The following is a 22,119-nucleotide window of genomic DNA, read 5'->3' on the forward strand; positions in this document are numbered from 1 at the left end:
ACTATTTGGATTTTGCTACTTATTTCTACCTGTAATTCATTTACCTTTTCCTTTATAAATTTGGATGCTATAACATTTGGTGCGTGTATGTTTAGTAGTGATATTAATTATCTATGGTACCTTTTCTCTTTCAATTAAATCCATTTTAGTTTTAACTTTGTCTGAGATCAGGACTGCTATCCCTTCTTTTTTTTTTACATCAGCTGAAGCATAATAAATTATATTCCAGCCCTTTAGTTTTACTCATTTTTTGAATGTGTTTCTTGTAAACAACATATTGTCAGTTTCTGGGTTTTGATCTATTCTTCTATTTGTTGGGTGAGTTCATTCCATTTACGTTCAAAGTTATAATGACTAGTTTTGTATTTCCCTCCGTCCTATTTTCCCCCACTTTTTATCCTCTTCCTTTTTACCATGCCCCTCCTCAGAAGTCTAGTTTACTTTTGATTATTACCTCCCTATCAGCAGTCTTCTGAGTACCTCCCTTTATCCTATCACCATACTCTCCTATTACTCTATAAGTTAAGAAGACTTTTATACCCATCCAGATGTATGTCATTCCATCTTTAAGCCAGCTCTGATGAAAATAAGGTTCCCATGCTGTGCCATTCACCCCATATTGTCCTTCATTGCAAAAGTTTTTCCATTCATACCTCTTTTGCATGAGATAATTTGCTCCATTTTACCTCTTCCTACACAATTTTTTTTAGGACAATCCCATTATAATGAACTTAAGCTCAAGTCCTCTGTCTACATACACTCTAACTGCCCTAATAACAATAACATTCTTAAGAGTTACAAATATAGTTTTCCTATATGAGACAGTAAATAGATTAACCTTATTAAATCCCTTATGATTAGCCTTTCATGTTTACCTTCTGAGGTTTCTTCTGATTCTTGTATTTGAAAGTCTAACTTTCTGTTCAGTTCTGGTCTTTTTCTCGAGAATGTCTGAAAATCCTTTAATTCTTTAGATATCAATTTTTTTTTCCCTTGTAGGATTACACTCAGCTTTTCTGGGTTGGTTATTCTTGGTTGCAGATATGATTCCTTTGCTCTCTGGAATATATTCCATGACCTTTAATCTTTTAATGTAGAAGCTGCTAAATCTTGTGTATCCTAACTATATCTTTGTGTATCCTAACTATAGCTCTACCATATTTAAATTTCTTCTTTGTCGTTGCTTGTAATATTTTCTCTTTGACCTGGGAGCTTTGAAACTTGCGAGTTTTCATTTTGGTATCTCTTTCAGGTGTGATTGGTGGATTTTTTCCAATTTCCATTTTTCCCTCTAGTTCTAAAACTTCAGGACAATTTTCCTTAAAATTTTCTTTTTTGAAGTATGATGTCTACACTCTTTTTGATCACAACTTTCGGGTGGTCCAGCAATTCTTGTATTATCTCTCCTTGATCTGTTTTCAAGGTCAGTTGTTTTTCCAATGAGATAGTTGATTTTCTCCTCTATTTTAATCAACAAATTTCAAATGATCAAGGTAAAATAACAATAAAAACAGAAAAATAAAAAAAGAATTATGCATGGTTATATGCTACCAAAAGTGTGTTCATAAAAGAAAGAATACCTTAAAAATATAAAATACCCATACTGAAAGAAGACCAAATATGGATCTTAAATAACTAAATCTCAAAAAAAGAATTATATTTAGCTGTAAAGGAACTATTAAAGAAACTCCGGAACCTGATGGATTTACAGGAGAGTTCTAAAAATCTTTAAAGATGGCAAAGTTGGCAAAAGATATGAATAGTCGGTGTTGGAAGGATTGCATTGTTGATGAACCTGTGAATCAGTACAACCATTTTGGAAAGCAATTTGTCATTAAGCAAATCAATACTGTGCTTATGTTTCAAGGAGGAAATTGATAAAAAGAAAATCCACATCTATACCTAAATTATTTATAATACTTATATGATAACATGATATATGCTTTTTATGATAAAATGGAAACAAAGTAGATGCCTGTCAACTGGAAAACTGCTAAACAAATTGGAGTGGTCCATGAATGTAATGGACATTGCTGTCTTGTAACAAGTGATTGACATGATACAAAGAAACACGAAATCTATATGAATTTATGAAGGATGAAGAAAAGAATATATACAATAACTAGAAATAATATAAATAAAACAATAATAGAAAAAATAATAGCAAAATTATAAAAAAAATTTACAAAGAATAAGCATGGCCTCAAAGACACCCCCACTCCACTATTTTTTGAAATAGGAAGTCCACAGGTGTGGAACATTACACATATTTTCATAATTTTTTAGTGTTTAGGTTGATTTTGCTAAATTATTCACTTTTTTCCTTTTAAAATATTTGTTATATGGGATGGCTCTCTGTGAGGGATAAGTAGGGGTAAGATACTGGAAGAAATTCTGTTGATGTAAAAAATAACATTTGAATAAAATTTGTTTTAAAAAATACTTTTGAGCACCTGCTATATTTAAAATAAGAAGGATTCTTGAAGGTTGTGCCAGCAGAGTATAAGCTCAGTCAATTTATATCTAGTTAGAAAAACTATAGTCATCTAGAGACATCGAGTCTTTTTTCAAAAGATCAGTTTGGTTACATATGTAGAGTATTAACACCAGAAGGATGATCAATAATCTAATAATTTTTCTTTGGCCACTGTCACTCATGAATACTTACTTCATTGGCATCTGATGCAGAGGATGAAAATGTAACGAAGGTTTAGGAAGAAATCAATAAGAACTTACAAGCTGTATGAACACATACCTCGGTAGCTGGTGCCCCTGTAAGGTGGGAGCAGAAAAGGACAAAAATAAGTTGGAATATATAGTTTAAGGTTTAAGAAATGGAAGAGAAGTAAGTTGGCTACAGACTCATTGTCTGGCCATTATTGCTGGGTTCCATTGTTAGTGGTAATATGGCTGTCAGTGTTTCCTTTTCTACTGTCTAAGGATCTCTTACCTACTGAGTCTGAGTCTGCTGTGACAGAGAACCCAAGACAGATAAGATTAAGATGCTTTGAACAATGTTCAATGAATTCACACAATCCAGTCTCAAAGAATCCAGAACCAAAATGTTATATGGCTCAGAGTAGTACAACACTTCAGATAAGTTGGGCATCCTTTGGCACCAGATATGAATAATCCAGATACAAATAATCCAATGTCTTCCTCAACTAGGATGGTCAATATGGAAAGACCATCCTGCTTCCTGTAGAAGTTTTCACTAGATAGACCATACTTTTGCCTTCTCAGACTACATATCACTGGACATGTGGAAGTTCTAGGGCTGCCAGGCAGTAGGACTACTGCCATATTGTAAGGGTAACTCTTTGCCACTCTATGAATGCTTCTTCCTCATTACATATCAGGACCGTGATTACTAATGATGAGCACCTGTATCTCAAGTGTAGCCTCTTCCTGGATTACTGCTATTTTGTCCTTGAGGTTCAACTACCTATCTCCCTATGGAGGCTCATTCTTATTTTATGCAGTGTATCAAGGCAGTAAGTAAGTGATACCAAGCCCCAACCCACTTTGGAGAACTATTTTCTCCATACCATTGAGCTTCACACTAGACGGTCATGTATTTAAATATTTAAATGGTAGGGATTTTTTTGGTTGTGAATTGCTGTCCTGATGGAGGGTGGGTTTTGAGGCAGAGTCAGTTCCCCAGCCTATGTTCTGGACCCCACGTGGATACAATAGTCCATATATATCACATGGTCCAGCAGTACTTGGACTTGACACTAATCCTTTGTCTTCATTTAGTTCTCTCTAATAGACCTTTTCTGGGCCTTTTCTTTCCTTTTTTATTTGCTGGAATGAGTATCTTTATTATGAAGTTCTTTTCTGAGTATAAAGGCTTTTTCTTATCTTTTCCTAGGCAATCTGTAGAACTCAGAATTTTTCTCGTTCTCATCATCCTGCTTTTTTTTTTTAATTTGACTTTTCCTCACCATTCTCTATTTCCCTTCCAGTCTCTAGAATGTTGAATCCTGAAACTGGGAAGGCTTCTAGCTACTTGTTTGTTTTCTTCAAGGAATTCTTCCTTCTTTGTCAACTTGCTTCTGATCTCTGCAATTTCTTCCCCTATCTCATTCTTTGCCTCCTTCCAGGCCTTGAGTCCATGTCATATGAGGACCAGTTGGAGAAACAGGGAATGTTTAGTTGGGAGAAAGAAATCATGAGTGATCAAACAGCTATGTCTGTGTAGTTGAAGAGCTGCCATGTTGAGATGGAAATGGGCTTGTACTGTTTGATTCTGGACAGTAGGACCAGGAGAAATAAGTAATAACAGTGAAAGGCTTGACATTGGGAGACACTTCTTAACACTTCAGACCATCAAAAATAGCATTGACCTGCTTGGGGAAGTTATGGGTTCTCTTCTTTGGGTGTCTTCAAACAGAGGCTAGATGACCATTGTTCAGGAATATTACAGTAGGGTTTTCTTTCATGTGTGGGTTGAAATATATGGCCATTCAGGTCTTTTCCAACTCAAATTCATGACTTTTGTTCTTGAAGTTTTCCTTTAATTTGAATTATAAATACCTTAAGGCTCAACAGTTTTCTATACTCTGTTAATTTCTAATATTCCCTTGTGTATGAATGTATAATAATGTATATTGATGTTGTTTATATTTCATTCCTGGAAAAATACTGTATAACAATGTTTACTTTTGTTCTTTTGCTCCAGGCAACATTTAAAGGTTGGATGGACATTATGTATGCAGCTGTAGATTCAAGAGGGGTAAGTCGGAGACCCTGGGTAAATTTCTGGGTTATCTCTGAAAGTAACTGGGTAATCTCAACAGGGCATTTTGGATTATATTGGAGGGGGCATATTGCTATTATCAGAGAGGTCATTGTTTGGCAGCCTAAAAATACCCATAAGGGAGGAAATCTAAGTGAGCAGCCAGCACAGATGTTTCCTTAGCTATCTGATTTGGGTGCAGAATTCTGGGAAACTTGATCTCTAAGTAAGAGAGCTTCTAATATTTCTGCTGCTTGGAATCAGAAAGGTGGAGTATTTTCGCCTGAATCTCTTCCTCCCTGCTTAGCTCCAGAGTCATAGATGCTGAGGGCTCAGGAAATGAGTTCATGCCCCAGGGGGATAGAGAGATAGAAGTCAGAGTTGTAAACCAAAAAAAAAATAATAATAATAATAAAATAACACCATTGATTTACCCAGAGCTGGAAAGGGCCATGTCCAACCCTAATATTACAGAAGAGAAAATCCAGATCCAGAGAAGTGAAGAATTACCCCAGGTCACATAGCAAGCCAGAGATAGAGTTGAGACCGGAAACTACATCTCCTGCCTCCTTCCACTTTGCCTCATAAAATGTGCACATGCAGACACACATACTACTGTTTTTTCTCTCCTTAGGAGCTTCTCGAAGTCCATGTGTGTTTGACATAGTTTACATACACTAAGTTTTCAGACATTGTGGCTGTCTGAAAATGGACTCTCCAAATGATTCTAATGCCAGAATCACCACTGTCTCTGATAGTGAAAGACTGGGTTATGGATGGCTTGTGAGAAGACGGTTTTAGCAAAATGAACTCATACCACTTAAGTGTAGTCATGCTGATCTTTCAGTCCTTCCAGAAAAGATCTTTAACAATAATGTCTGAAGTTTGAGGCAAGGAAGATGAGGTCTGACCAAGCTGTGTATGGCCTCAGCTTCCTACCATGGTTAGGTCTAAATTGTTATTAATATTAATATCTCACTTTTTGTGAGATTTTTGTGTGGTTTTTGCTTGCTGGTGCTTGTAATAACAACTCAGTGAGAAAAGCAGCCCAGGGATGGTTATCCCTTTTTTATAGACAAAGAAATTCTGACTCAGGTAAAACAACTTATCCATGATCACATAGCTGATAATTGTGAGAGCTAGGAATTAAACTAAAGCCACCTAACACCAATTCCAGGGCTTACCACCCTGTCACATGCTGGTTCTTAAAGCTGGATGTGGGGGCAGAGCCAAGATGGCAGATTAGAGGTATCCACCCAGCTGAACTCTCCCAGCATTTCACTCCAAACAACTTTAAAGTAACACCTTAAATCAAATTTTGGAGTAGCACAGCCAACAAAAGGTCAGAGTGAGACATTTTACAGCCTAAGACAACTTAGAAATTCAGCAGTTGAAGTCTGTAACACTGGGGTGAGAGTCAGCCCATAATGTGACAGGAGCACCAGCTGTGGGCCTTGGAGGTGGCAGCATCTCTGGGAGCTGTCAGCCTGAGATCATAAGGGGGTTGGATGATTGATCAGAAACAGGTTACAGGGAACCCTTTGCTGGCACTGGGTGCAGCTGGCACTGATTAGCAATTCTATTGCCTATGAGAAGTTCTGGGTCATAGTTCCAGGATGGAGAAGAGCATTAGTAGTCAGTCACAAGGGAGCAGGTGCCCTGGTTCTAGTTCCAAGGTGGAGAGAAGCACCAGCACTTGTGGCTACAGGACAGCAAGGTAAAGACCAGCGTGCAGACCAGGACAGCAGTGACCACACCTTGCCCTGGATCAAACCACTTTGGAAGCAATGAAAACTTGTAAATACCCAGTACTACCTCTGAAAGCAGAAGCACAAAAAAGCCAAAGGCCTGGGACAGTGCCTCCCCACCTTCAGGTGAGCAGAGCCCAACTTCAACATAACATTCAAAGTCAAAAAATATGCTAGAAAAATGAGCCAACAAAAGAACGTGACCATGAAAAGCTGCTATGGTGGCAGGGAAGACCAAGACATAAACTTAGATGAAGTAAAAAATAATAAAATAACTACAAGCAAAGCCTCAAAGAAAAATGCTAATCAGTCCCAAGCTCAACAAGAATTCCTGGAAGAGTTAAAGAAAGGGATGAGAGGTAGAGGAAAATTTTGGAAAGAAATGAGAGATATACAAGAAAATTATGAAAACAATACTAACAGCTTAATAAAAGAGGTAAAAAAATATACTGAAGAAAATTACACCTAAAAAATAGAATTGGCCTAATGGTAAAAGAGGCACAAAAATTCACTGAAGAAAAGAAATCCTTAAAAATAAGAATGAAACAAATGGAAAAAGAGAACAAAAGCTCACTAAGAAAACAATTCCTTAAAAATTAGAATTGGGTAAGTGGAAGCTTGTCCATGAGATGTCCACAAGACATTAAGAAACAATAAAACAAAGCCAGAAGAATAAAAAAAGTAAAAGAAAATCTCATTGGAAAAACAACTGACCTGGAAAACAGATCAAGGTGAGATAGTTTAAGAATTGTTGGACTACTTGAAAGCCATGATTAACAAAGATCCTAGACATCACATTTCAAGAAATTACCAAGAAGGCTGCCCTGATATCCTAGATCCAGAGGGTAAAATAGAAATTGAAAGAATCTGCCAATCACTTCCTGAAAGAGATCCCAAAATGAAAACTCCCAAGAATATTATAGCCAATTTTCAGAGCTCTCAGGTCAAGGAGAAAATATTTCAAGCAGCCGAAAAGAAATGTCAAGCAGAAACAAGCCACAGTCAGGATCATACAAGATTTAGCAGTTTCCATGTTAAAAGAGTGGAGGGCTTAGAATAAGATATTCTCAAAGGAAAAGGAGCTAGGATTACAACCAAGAATAACCTACCCAGTAAAATGAAGTATAATCCTTTGGGGAAAATGGATATTTAATGAAATAGAAGACTTCCAAGTATTCCTCATGAAAAGACCAAAGCTGAGTAAAAAATTTGACATTCAAAGAGAAGACTCAAGAGAAGCATATGAAGGTAAACCTAAAAGAGTAATCATAAGAGATTCAGTAAGGTTAAACTGCTTACATTCCTATGTGGAAAGATGGTACATGTAACTCCTAAGAACTTTATCATTATCAGGGAAGTTAAAAGGAGTCTATATAGACAGAGGGCATGAATGTAAGTCTATTTCTAAATAAAAATGGAGAAAGAGGGATACATGGGAAGAAGGGGGAAGGGAGAGGTAGAATGGGGCAAATTTTCTCACATAAAAGAAACACTCAAGGAAGAACTTTTATAGTGGAGGGGAAAATGATTCAGTGGGCAATGATTGAACCTCACTGTCATTGGAATTGGTTCAAAAAGGGAATAATATACATATATACACACTCAGTTGGATATAGAAATCTATCTTACCCAATAGAAAAATAGGAGGGTAAGTGAATAAGAGATATGGGGGGGGTGATAAAAAGGAGGGTAGATTAAAGGAGGCAGTAATCAGAAGCAAAATAGACTTTTGAGGAGGAGGAGGAAGAGAGAGAGAGAGAGAAGAGAGAGAGAGAGAGAGAGAGAGAGAGAGAGAGAGAGAGAGAGGAGGGAAATATACAGTTAGTAATCATAACTGTGAATGTGAATAGGATGAACTCACCCATGAAACAGAATATAGCAGAATGGATTCAAAAACCCAAATCCAGCAATATGTTGTATACAAGAGACAGACTTGAAACAGAAAAACACACAAGAGAGTTCGAATAAAGGGCTGGAGGAGAACCTAATTTGTTTCATCTGAAATAAAAAATCAGGTGTAACAGTTATGATCTCAGACAAAGCAAAAGTCAAAATAGACCTAATTAAAAGAGATAAGCAGGGAAACTACATTTTTCTGAAAGTATCATAGATAATGAAGTAATATAAAATTTTTAAGGGCAAATTTCTCTGATAAAGTCTTCATTTCTCATATAGGGAACTGAGTCAAATTTATAAAAATAAAAGCCAGATCCTAATTGATAAATGATCAAATATATGAACAGGCAGTTTTTAGAAAAAGAAATCAAAACTATTTATAGTCATATGAAAAATGCTCTAAATCACTATTGATTAAAGAAATGCAAATTAAAACACCTCTGAAGTACCACTTCACACCTATCAGAAATGACAAATGATGGAGGAGGTGAGGGAAAATAGGTAGACTAATAAACTTGGTGGAGTTGTGAACTGGTCTAATCGATCTGCAGAACAATTTGTAACTTTGTCCAAAGAGTGATAAAACTGTGTACATCCTTTGACCCGGCAATACTGCTACTACGTCTATACCCCAAAGATATCAAAGAACAAGGAAAATGACCTATATATGCAAAAATGCTTATAGCAGCTTTTTGTACTGGCAAAGAACTGGAAATTGAGGGGATACTCATCAATTGGGGAATGGCTGAACAAGTTGTAGCTTATCATTGTTATGGGCTACTATTATGCAATAAGAAATGACAAGGGATAACTTCAGGAAAAAAACATAATAAGACTTAAATGAACTGATGCAAGAACCCATTGTGCACCCATTGTGCACAGTAACAGCAATGTTGATCAACTGTGAATGATTTGGCTACTCTGATCAATATAATGATCCAAGACAATTCCAAAGGAGTCATGATGAAAAATACTATCCATCTCCAGAGAGAGAACTGATGAACTCTGAGTACAAATTGAAGTATAATTTTCTTGCTTTTTTGTGATATGGCTAGTATGGAAGTGTTCTATGTGATTTCACAAGTATGCTGTAATTGATACCATATTGCTTGTCTTCTCAATGAACGGGAGGGAATGGGAGGGAAGGAAGGAAGGAAAGAATGCAGAACTCAAAATTTAAAAAGAAAAGAATATTAAAAATAAATAAATAATATAGTTTTAAAAATGAAAAATAAGATGTGCTATGATAGCAATGTAGACCAGTGCTCTCTGTTGGGGTTAAATAGCCCATAATAATCTAAATATACTACAGCAGTAATTTAGGATGTTTTCTGATATTACATGATGCGACTGAGTGGTTTTAACTGAGATATTATCATGGTCCTTGAATAAGATATAAGAATGAGAATATATCTTTCCCTCATGATTTTTCTCTTCTGTGTTTTCACCTCCACAGGAAAAGCAGCAGCCCAACTTCGAGGCAAATAAAGCTGCATATCTCTACTTCGTTGTTTTTATCATTTTTGGCTCCTTCTTCACATTGAATCTTTTCATTGGTGTTATCATTGATAACTTTAACCAACAGCAAAAAAAGATAAGTATCCTGAATGTCCTGGCTTGTTCTGCACCTTTTGCAGAGAGAAGATCCTTGTCCCCAGGGCCAGGAGAAAGCATTTGCAATCCTTAATCAGGAAGTGAAAATTGTGCTACTGTGTTACTGTCAGCATGTCATATCAAGAGCCAACTTTTGAGCCAGAAAGGCCTAGGATTCATGACCCTACCCTAGCACACACTGGCTGTGTGACTCAGAGTGAGTCACTTAATATCTCAATGCCCTGGGCAACTTTCAAGACTATAAGATACAAAGAAGGTGATGACCTGCTTTGGCAGAGGGAGTTTCCATATAGGGGAGGTCACCTGTAACAATCAAAGCAAAGTTCAAGTTCTTGCCCCTGGTAGTCTTGTCATTGTAACACATGGGATTTGATGTTATAAAAGCCGTATTTCCATGCTGTGGAGAAGAGAATTTCTGGACTTAAAAAATATTTACATTGATAATGTTGGAAAGCACCCCCTGTTGCATCCTCTTGTGTGTTATACCCTCGGTGACTGCCTGCCTTACCTTCTCCTAGTCCTGGGTCTGCTCATCTCCATGCCCAAAGATCACCAATGATGTCTGTGGTGCCATCCTAGGTGCTTTCTATGGATTACCATAGATGGAGGGCATTAAGGATTTCACCATCTGAATGAGAGCTAAGCCTACAGTGTACCACCTGTGTCCTAGAAAAGGGTCCAAATTGCCCCCTTCCACTAATAAGGAGGCAACATGCTGAAAGAGACTGAAATTTAGGCCTCTTTGGAATGTTGTCTGTCCCTTTATCTCTCCTCTCCTCTTCTCTCCTCCCCTCCCTCTCCTCTCCTGTCCTCTCCTTTTGCCCCAAAGGACTTTATTGCCGTGAATTCATAACTGAAGATAACCTCACCATGGGGTATATTCATGTTACTTGTTTGCATTTTCATAGTTTTTCAGGTTTCCTCAGTTATTTAGGAGCAAATGAGGCAATGAAATAGAACTGACCTTCCATCAAACAAGCCTCAGAGACATGACTTGGGGCTGTGTTATAAACACTCCCCATCTCCCCCTATTCACCCCGAATTGAGGTTCCTAATGCCAGGTTAAAAGAGCCTCTTGAATGAAATCATTTGGGGCATCAAGGCAAACAGCACAGTGCTTGGATTTGTCACCACCACTCATGTTTCTCTCTGAGAGTGTCTGAGAGCTCTCTTCCAGATAGACTACTTCCACATTCCCTCTGCTAGGACATCCTTGGAAAACAAAATCGTCCCTCTAATTTAGAACCACAACATCTTTCCCACCCATCTTCTCCATCCTTTTGCAATACCATTAGTGAAAGGGCCTTAAGAAAGTGCAGAATGCAGGAGTAAGAATGACTTTAAGACCTCACAGCCTCTTTTTTTTTTTTTGAGGCAATTGGGGTTGTGACTTGCCTAGGGTCACACATCTAGTAAGTGTCTGGGCTGGATTTGAACTCAGGTCCTCCTGAGCTCCAGGGCTGGTATTCTATTCACTGCACCACCTAGCTGCCCCATAGCTTCTTGACATAGCTGTCCCAAGACTATTTTTCAGACTGAGAACTCTCCTCTTGCTAAAGACGGTTATTGTAGGAGAGTCCAAGTTTCCCCTTACTTGCCTTTGGAAATGTTTATTCGTTTTAATTGTCAAGAAGCAAGTTATTTGTAAACCTGTACGAGGTCATCTAGTCCATCTCCCTGTTTTCATGGAGATTTTAAACCATTTAGATAGATTATAATCGTCTTTAGATTTTAATAAAGATGTGATAAAGAGTTTGAAAAAGATTGCTTTCTTCCCAAAAGATAGGTCTGACTACCAAAAATGTCATCTTCATATCTATTAAGCATTATAGATGTAATTTTTATTGTTCTATCCTTGGTTAAGATGAAAATAAGCTATCAATGAATGACCTTCCCTAACTTTGCAGGACGGTCTTCTAGTCTGTTCCATGTGGCTTTCTGTCAATAGAAAATTATAGAAATACAAAGCTTCATTTCTGAAACTTCAGATGGTATCCCACAATGGACACATAAAGGAATAACAGTGTCTCTCCAATGTACTTAGGTGGCCAAGATATCTTCATGACAGAGGAGCAGAAAAAATATTACAATGCAATGAAAAAGCTGGGATCAAAGAAGCCCCAAAAACCTATTCCAAGGCCTTTGGTGAGATCAACTGAGTTGTTATAAATATACTTACCATAGATAGGGGACAAAATTAAGTTTATGAAATGCTATGGTTTCTTTGTAAGATACCTCCTTCATTACTTCAATATCCATGAGCTTGTAGACATGGGCCCTCCCTCCTCTGATTAGATTATAACGATCCTGTTTGCAGCTTGGAGGGTGGTCTTTGAGAATTGTTGTGGCTGAAAAGCTCATCACCTAAAGCTGATATGAATTAACTTCTGCCAATCACACAATCTGGTTCTGGGCTTATACCTGGTAGAGTGTGGGTAGACTGGCATTCTGCTGACCTGGCCTGCAAGAAGTCAAAGCCACCTTCGTCACACTATGAAGTATCACAGGAGGACTTTAGCCAAGGGTGAATGAATGAATTCTTTAAAAAAATATTTCTTATTATTATGAACTTAACAAACATGAACTTTTTCTGAATACAAGGCAAAACAGAAAATCATGAAACCACGAATGTCTCTTACATACAACTTGCTTTTCTTTTTTAAGTGTACGCTAAATTTAAAACAGTGGTTCCAACACTGTCTTTGTGATTTATATTTCCTTATGAACTTCCTTCTGCTTTCTTCTCTGTATTTTTTTTAAATGTTCCATTAACACTCTTTACTTTCTCTTCTTTTTTATACTGTTATTACTAACCTCTTACACCGATAAAATTACCCCCTCCCCAAGTCTGTTACTATATATATATATATATATATATATATTTAATACATATATAGTATATATATATATTACTATGTATATCGTATATATGTTACTATATATATAGTATATATATGTTACTATATATATATTTACACACACACATATATATAACCTATATAAAACACACTCTCACACACACACGAGCAAAGCAAATCTCCATATTATCTGTGTCTGAGAATGTGTGTGTCATGACACACCTCCAGTTCATCACTCCCCTGTCAACAAGTGGAAAGCTCACTTAATCGTCAGTCTTCTGGAGCTGTGATTGATCATTGCATCATCATCATTCTTCAGTCTTTCACAGTTGTTTTCCTTTATAATGTCATGATTATTGTATAAATTGTTCTATTGGTTCTGCTTATTTCAGTCTGTGTCAAAGTGTTTAAGTCCAACCTGGTTTCTCTAAATCCATCTCCTTTCATTATTTCTTACAGATCAATAAAACTTTCTCACATTCATATACTATATACATTCATATACCATAGCTTCTATAGTCATTCCCCAATCGATGGACTTTGTTCCCAGCTCTTTGCTACGATGAAAAGTGCTGCTATAAACACTTTTGTGTATATGGGTTCTTTCCTTCTTTCTCTGATTTCTTTGGGGTTAAATGTTATCACTGGGTCAATGGAAATGAGCAATTGAGTGACTTTTGAGGTGAAGTACTAAACTGCTCTCTGTTATGTTCCTGTGCCACAATTTGTGTGTTTGGACCATTTTATAACCCAATCAACAGTGTATTAGTGTGCCTATCCTTGTGCAGCCTCCTCCAACAATGACCATTTTCCCTTTAGGTCACATTTGCTAATCTGGTATGTATGAAGTGGAATCTGGGTTGGTTTAACTCACATTTCTCTTATTGTGAGTGATTTGAATCATTTTTCATATTGTTGTGGATCCCTTGATTTTCCCTTATAGAGGGCCCTTCACCATTCATCTGTCAGATCTTGTTCCCATATATTTTAGCTATTTCCCTTTATATCTGGCCTTCTGTCATACCTGGAATGTAGTCCCTCCTCACCTTTGCCCCACAGAATCACTCTCTTCTTTCAAGAAAACAACTCAAGCATTTCCTTCTACTTGAAGCCTTTCCATATCACCCCAACTTCTGGTTTACTGCCTCCCAAATTATCTTATATTTACCTAGCTTGTATTTATATTTGTTCTCCTTATATATTTATGCATGCCAACCCCAGTGGAATGTAAGCTCCTTGTGAATAGGGATTGTTTCATTCTTTTTATTTGTATGCCTCATGCCTCCCTTAGTACCATCTATACTAGTACCTCCATGTCCTCTCCTCTCACTCAATTCTGAACCATTCTGCAGTCTGGCTTCTGATGTCATCATTCAAGCAAACCTTTCCAAAGTTATCTATCATCTCTTAATTACCAACTCTGAGTGTCTTTATCCAATCCACATCCTTCTTAACCCACTCTCTGGTCTTTGACACTGTTGATCACTCTCTTCTCCTATATACTCTCTCCTTTCTTTTGAAGACACCAATCTCTTCTGATACTCTTCATGTCTTGTTGGACTGCTCCTTCTCAGTTTTCTTTGCTGGATATTCCTTCAAGTTATGCTAATATTTTATTCAATATTTTTGCTTTGATATTCATTAGAGATATTGATCTATAGTTTTCTTTCTCTGATTTATCTTTCTGTAGTTATCTTATCTCAAGGGCTAATTGGTGGGGGTAGAGAAGGAGCAGCAATGTAAGATAATCTACTTCAAATTACAGGCAGAGATAAATTTATAAATGTTATGCTCTCATAAAGATCTCTTTTTGTCTATAATCTTTAAAATTAAGGTTTTGAACATTAAAGTTGAACTTAAATAGAGTCTAGGCAGCAATTTATTTTCCAAAGATGGTTTAGCAGGTAGTTATAGACACTGTCTTTTGCCTCTTTTTGTATCCCCAGTGCTTAGCACATAATAGATACTTAATAAATGTTTGTCACTTTATTGATTTGATACTCAGGAAATGGTGATGAATTAAACTTATGATCTTGTTTTATATCAGTTGCCCTAAATTATAACTGTATTTGCATTCACTTTTACTATTTAACATATTCATTTCTTTAATCACCCATTCATACATTTGTCGAATAAATTCCAGGTAGAGTATAAATTTTAATATTAATGTAACTCCAGGGAGCCTCTATCACATTTGAGATTCCAGAAAGTGACTTCAGATTAAAGTCATTTTAGGGGACAGTATCCATGAAATCTCCAACAATGTAGTTCTTTTATTAGATAAACCAGAAGGTGCATTCATATAAAGAAGAACTAGCCACTCAAAGAGTAGAATGAAATAAAAGGTAAGAAAGATCTCCCCTGTACACATAAGCATATGTTTTCCCCCTACATTGCCACACTGGCCCTGGGAGAGCAGACATAAATATTATGAATATGCATGGCCAGAGGACATGCACAGGAAGGTAACACACACAAAAATCCCTCCTATCTAGGCTGACTCATCTCCAGTGCTGTAGAGATGCTGGGGACCTCTGGCTAAGTCATTGCTTTGCTCACTGTTGGGTGTCTCTGCTTAGCTGCACTTTGTCTTCCACATGGGCTTTTTGACTGGATGGCTGCTACCTTTCCCTGCCATCCACAGTTCATAACCTGCTGTCTATCTTGAAAAAGCTACCTATACTTACTGTCTTAGCTCCCTACCTGTTCACTATCTCTTACTCTGCATTGAGATCTAACTTCTGACCTCATTACTCAAATGAAATTGCCCTTTCCAAAGTCACCAATGATATCTTAATTGCCAAATCTATTTGAATGATCTCATTCTTTATCCTTCTTGACTGCTTTTCAGAATTTGACACTGCTGACCACTCTATCCTCCTAAATACTCTTTCCTAGCTGGGTTTTTGTGACATTTCTCTCCCCTAGTTCTTCTCAAAAGTTCTGTCTTTTTGAACTTTTCTTCCATCAGTCAATTTTTGTAAAAGTATTGAGTGGTGCTGAGATATATGAATTTTCTTTAATATTCCATTCAGAAGACCAAAATTATTCCAGATCTAACTTCTACAAACTTTGTTCAGTTACATATTTTCCTTTTGAAAAAAAAAATCTTTCTTTTGAATTTATCCAGCTCTGAGAAAAGAACATAAAAGTCTTTTGTAATTATTGTGTTACTCTCTACATCTCTTCCCCCCCCCCAATTCAGTTAACCTTACCTTTAAGAATTTGGGTTTTATGCCATTGTGTGCTTACATCTTTAGTATTAATATTATTTCAGTGTCTATGATACATTTGAGCATGAGGTGGTTTCTTTGTTAACGCTCTTGAAATCGTCAGTATTTATTTTTGCTTTGCCTGTTATCAAGGTTGCAGCTCCTCCTTTTTTCAAATCATCTTTTGTAAAAATTGATTTTGTTTCATTCTCTTGTTTTCAATTTATAAATACTTTTATTTTTAGATTCTTTATGTGTCAAATCATTCAGTTTTTTTCTTACCCATTATGCTACTCTTTCACTAATTAGATTGTTTAATCTATTCACATTTAAAGTTTTGATTGTCAGACATGTAAATTCCTCAAATTTAATTAAGTTGATACTTTATCTTTCTTCTTATGGATTCGTTTATCTATTTTCCCTCTCTTTTGGCCTCTCTTTCCCTTCCCAGCTAAACAAATGGTTCAAAATTTTTATCCAGCTTCTTAGTTTGAGTAGTATCTGTAGTATCCTTGATCTGGTCAGACTAGTGTGTTATAGATCCAATAATTAGGGTTAGGTATTTGAGGACCAGTAAGGGTGAAGTAAGAGGTTAGCTACAGAAGTTGGGTTTAGAGGAAAGGATCCAATGGGCTAGGCATATGGTAGGATTAGAGTTAGTGGTCTGGTAAGTTAGAAGTCTGGTAGGATTAGAACTCGGGGCCTGGTTTCTGGCTACCAGGTTTTAGAGGGACATTGATAAACTAGAGACCATCCAGAGGAAAACAACCAGGATGGCAAGAGACCTTGAGTCTGTGTCAAATAAGGATTGGATAAAGGATTTGGGAAGTTTAGCCTGGAGGAAAGCAGGGCAGTGATAGAGGTGTGCACACAGTGTGGATCCTAGAAGTACTGGGCAGCAGAATAGACTGCGGTATAAGCCAAAGCAGCAGTCAAGCAGGTGAAGTGTAATCCCTGGCATCAGTTCAGTGGTTAGTGATGCTTTTAAATCCTTGTTGTTATGCGGTCATTCAAGCAGGCCCAACTCTTCTTGACCCTGTATGAGGTTTTCTTGGCAAAGATACTGGAGTGGTTTGCCATTTCCTTCTCCAGTGGACTAAGGCAAACAGAGGTTAACTGACTTGCCCAGGGCCACACAGCTAGTGAGTGTTTATGACTAGATTCTAAACCTTACCCTAGCCTTTTGCTTGCTGGAGCCAGAACCTGATGGGTTCTCATTATAGCCAATGTAGTATGAAGGAGTCATTGCCCACGTCCTTCTCTGGGAGACCTTGTAGCAACAATGGGGTGGCTATCCAAAGGTGGCTTGCTTTCTGATGACAGGGGAGGTAGAACTGTTTACCCCACCACTGTGGAAGAAGGCGGCTGGTCCTCAGCAGAAGCTTCTAACTGTGTCAGGAGAGAGAATGTTCCAGGCATGAGGGATGGTGAATGCTTGGAGATGTGTGAACAATAGCCACAAAGTCAGTTTGGCTAGGCGAGAGAGAATAAGAGAGGGGGTAATGTATGGTGAGGCTGAAAGGGACATCGGAGGCCAGGTTGTCAAAGGCTTTAAAAGCCAAACAGGAAAGTCTGTATTTATCTTAGGGGTTGTAGAAATCCATTGGTGCTGACTGAGTTGAGGAATGACCTGGTCAGACTTTTCTTCAGGAAAATCATTTGGGCAGTTGTGTGGAGGAGAGACTGGAATAGGGATAGACTCGGGAAGGAGAGACTAATTAAGAGGTAGCTGCAGTAGTCCAGGAAAAAGATGCTGAGGGCCTGGGCTACAGTGGAAAGAAGGGGAGGGGCGGCAGAGATGGTGTGGAGGTAGAAATGGAAATGTTTATAGATGACTGGATGTGTGCGGTGAGGGAAAATGAAGAGGCAAGGGCAATGCCAAGGTTACCAACTTGAGAGATGGGAGGGATTGGTGGTACCTTTGACACAAAAAGTGAAGCTTCTAGAAGGAGGAGTTTGGAAGGAAAGATGAGTCCTCTTGTGAGCATGTTGAACCTGAGATGTCTGTAGAACATCTAGTTTACTCATTTGGTACAATAAAAAGGACCCTGAGAGGAAGAAGAGCCATTTAAAGGGGTACAGTCTGTCTAGGTTTCTGGTAACACAAAACCAAACAAAAACAGTAATAGAGGAATAGAGGACTACCTGCCTTTACCCCAGTGAGAAGAAATTGGCTGTTTCACATTAATTGCTGGCAATAAGGCCCATTTAACACTAGTGAAGAGGATCCCACCAAATAGAGGTAACTCTACCATTTGACCTGTTGGATCCACTATGTAGTGTAAAATGAGATCTCAGAATGACATTTGGGCTATCATAGTTGAACCTCAGAAAATGACCAGATTTGATTTCTCAAGTTTCACGAATCACCATACACCAGTGACTAGAGATCCCCTAATATCCGGATTATAGATCCACCTAAATATTCCCAAAGTGTCCTTTGGGAAGACAAAACCGTTTCCCCCTTTGAATTCTATCCTTGTAGTTTGGAGGAAAGACTGCTAATGGGTGCTTCATTGATGTTACCTGCGTGATAAGATGCCTATAATTTACATTGATCTCTCCTTTGTCTTTTTTCCTCAGAACAAATGCCAAGCTTTTGTGTTTGATGTAGTCACAAGCCAGGCCTTTGACATTTTCATCATAACTCTCATTTGCCTTAATATGATCACCATGATGGCAGAAACAGACTCTCCTGAAGGACCCAACATACAGAAGGCACACCTTCTGGACACCCTCAACTTGGTCTTTGTTGTCATCTTCACAGTTGAATGTCTCTTGAAAATCTTTGCTCTGAGGCAATTCTACTTTGCTAATGGTTGGAACTTATTTGACTGTGTGGTCGTGGTGCTGTCCATTGTTAGTAAGTAAAGATGGCAGCCAGGGTTTATAACTAGAGGCTCTGAGAAATATGTTGAAGTGAACTACAGTTTCATAAGCTATAAATACCTGATACAATTTTAGCATCAATCTGCATGGCATTTTGAAAACTTGACTAGCTTTTTGAATATCACTCGATGCTGTAAAGTCAGGAGAGGTTATGGCCTAATTTCCATCTATTTGATTTTGTCTATGGTACCAAAATGAAGTGAAAAATTTCAATTCAGTGAGCATTTATTAAGTGCCTAGTGTATATAAAACACTATAATGGGTAGGTCCTGGGTGAGATCAAAGTTTAGCTAATATCCAATCTTTACCCCCATGAATCTTACAATTTAAGTCCAGTAGGGGGAGGTGACACATACAGAAATAACTATAATACAAAACAACTCAATTCAACAAGTAGTTATTAAGCCTGGGTTATGAGCACGGACTCTACTACATACACAGGATACGAAGACAAAACATAGAAGAGTCTTTATGCTCTAAGAGTTGTGATTCTACCAGAGATAGAACAAGCACAGGGATTAGTAAATATATGAAAATTTGAGGTGGGGGAGAGAGCATTTATAGAGGAGATAAGACATGCAGCAATAATAATAATATTTGCCCACAGTATAGCACTTTTAGAGTTACAAAATGCTTTTTTAGCTAGTCACAAGAGGTATCTCAAGTACCCCAGAAGCTAAGTATTGGCAAGGACCTTAGAGATATGCAATCTAAGCTAAATGTGGTTGAAAACCCCTCTACAACATGGACTGCCACATGACAAGCCTCAGGCAGTCAATATTCAAGGTTCTCTAGTGAGGAAGAGCCCATCACCTCCCCAGGCCATCCATTCCACTTCGGGACAAATCTAATTGCTGGGGACTTTTTTTTCTTACAGTAAATCTTAATTTTCTTCCTTTCAACACCCACCTATTGTTCCTTATTCTGAATTCTGGGGCCAAGTGGAATAAGGCTAATTCTTTTAAAATAGGTCAACCCTTTAAATCTGTGAAGATTTGACTCCTGTCAGGTCCCCCTCAGTCTTCTCCAACCCAAACATTCTCTGTTCGTTCAATTAGTGTTCATATAGATGATCTCCAAGCCTCTTACCACACTGGTTCCCCTTCTCTGTACACTCTTTATTTTGCATTCTTCATAAAATGTGACAGAGAATGGAACAGAGGATCCAAACATGGTCCACCTAGGACAGAGGACAGCAATATTGTTAACCTTATTTTATAAATGAGGCCACTGGAGCTCTGAGCGGTCAAATAACTGTCCTCCAAGTGACACAGTTGTTAAGTTTGAGGGCTCAGCATCCCCTTAAGTACTGTGCTTTTTAAGGATGATGATGGTGGTGGTGGTGGTGGTGGGCATAATGAGGATGAGGATGATGAGGATGATGAAGATGATGATGATGATGGTGATGATGAGGATGAGGATGATGAGGATGATGAAGATGATGATGATGATGGTGATGATGAGGATGAGGATGATGAAGATGATGATGATGATGGTGGTGATGAGGATGATGAAGATGATGATGGTGATGGTGAGGATGAGGATGAGGATGATGAAGATGATGATGGTGATGGTGAGGATGAGGATGAGGATGATGAGATCTAGCATGTAGAGAGCACTTTAAAGTTTTCAAAGCACTTTGTAGATGTTATCTCAAATGATCCTCACAACAACATTGGGAGAGAGGGACCATTATTATCTCCATGTTATAGACGAGGAAAGAGTCTCAGAGATTAAGTGAAGTGACTTGCGCAGGGTCACACAGATATAAAGGTGTTAGAGAAAGGGTTTGAACTCAGGTCTTCCTGACTGTAAGCCCAATCTTCCACACACTGTGTTGTCTATCTCTCTGCCTTCATTCTCTTGGACCCCCAAATTGACATAATATAGCTTAGAATGTGTTTGATAAAAAGGAGAGAGCCAAAGTCTTAGAGGTTAAGATGAAGAACACTTGACTTTCATCTAGGGATCATCAGGGAAGGCTTTATGGAGAAAGTGCTATTTTGTAAATGGAAATGAGGGGTAGTTCAGTCTAAATATACACAGAAGGCAGAAAGATGAAAGCTACTGAGATGGAAGGGGATCAGACAAAACGAGAGGTAGTGGGTGAATCATCCCCTTGGCCTTGAACATAGGACACTTTTAAGGTGAGCCTCAGGAAAAAGTAGAGAGGAGTCAGGTTGTGGAGGAGTGTGAATGCAGGTGAATCATAGATTTAGAGCTGGAAATTCCACCTTCCTCATTTTACATGTAAGGTAACTGAGGCCCAGAAAAATGAAGTGACTTGCTGAAGGTCAAACGATCTTCCAAGATCCAGGCTTTGAATGAAGCAGAGACTTCTCAAATCAGGTAACCCTAATCTTCCCAGTAAAGTAGAAGACAAGGTCATGTTAAAAGTAAGGGGATATGGAGTAGTATTGAGGGCTGAAGGAATTTTAGAATCAGTCCAGTGGCACCTCTAACATCTTGTCCAACCCGTGAGAGAAGGTTTGGAATAACCAAAGTCAATGAATGCATCAGAGAGATCCAAAGTACTACGTGAAACCAAGGTGGGAAAGTTCACTTACACTTCGGTGGGGCTGGGGCAGGGGAGAGGACATAGTATAAAAAAAATCCAGGTCCGCGTCAATAGACATGAGGCTCCCCACCATCTAGGAACTTTTGATGGGAGGCACTATAGTCACATGATAGAGACACAGTAACAACTGATCCTCAAATAAAAAGAAACAAAGACAAACATTCTGGACAAGCAGAGGGATAAACACATATTGTGGCGTGCTGGGATCCAAAGTGACAGTTCAGCTCTTCCTGCCCTCCCAAACTCAACAGAAACATTTAGTGCCCTTAGGATAGTTGCCCCTGACATGGCAAGAGCAGCATAAGCCAGCTCAGACCTCCGATGAGCTTCTTCCTAATCTTCTTCTGCTCACTAAAGTCAAATTCTTCCCCATTCTGAATGTCTTCAACTTGAGGGGCTTCATTGTTTTGCTCATTCTGTTTCTCAGGAGTCTAAGTTGGTAACTTCACATTTACATTGCTAATAGGCCTTTAATCACACAAATATTTCTTTTCTTGCATAATGAGAGAAATTCTCCCCTCCCACTACCTGTAAGAGCCTTGTACACTTCTGATGGGCCTTGTGTGTTCTGGCTCAGATTCTG

At 38.1% G+C, this 22,119-nt stretch overlaps 1 protein-coding gene across 1 annotated transcript in view; it reads left to right on the forward strand.

Moving 5' to 3' along the window:
• Positions 1-22,119, forward strand: part of SCN11A (sodium voltage-gated channel alpha subunit 11) — a 150,645-nt gene that overhangs the window by 124,871 nt on the left and 3,655 nt on the right. The window contains exons 28-31 of the mRNA XM_078152077.1: positions 4,685-4,738; positions 9,842-9,983; positions 12,044-12,144; positions 18,653-18,932. Of these exons, the coding sequence (XP_078008203.1) occupies positions 4,685-4,738; positions 9,842-9,983; positions 12,044-12,144; positions 18,653-18,932 (577 nt within the window). The remainder of the gene's footprint in view (positions 1-4,684; positions 4,739-9,841; positions 9,984-12,043; positions 12,145-18,652; positions 18,933-22,119) is intronic.

The sequence above is a fragment of the Phascolarctos cinereus genome, unplaced genomic scaffold (assembly GCF_003287225.1).
Source record: "Phascolarctos cinereus isolate Bilbo 61053 unplaced genomic scaffold, phaCin_HiC Scaffold_4;HRSCAF=312, whole genome shotgun sequence".
Taxonomy (NCBI): Eukaryota; Metazoa; Chordata; class Mammalia; order Diprotodontia; family Phascolarctidae; genus Phascolarctos; species Phascolarctos cinereus.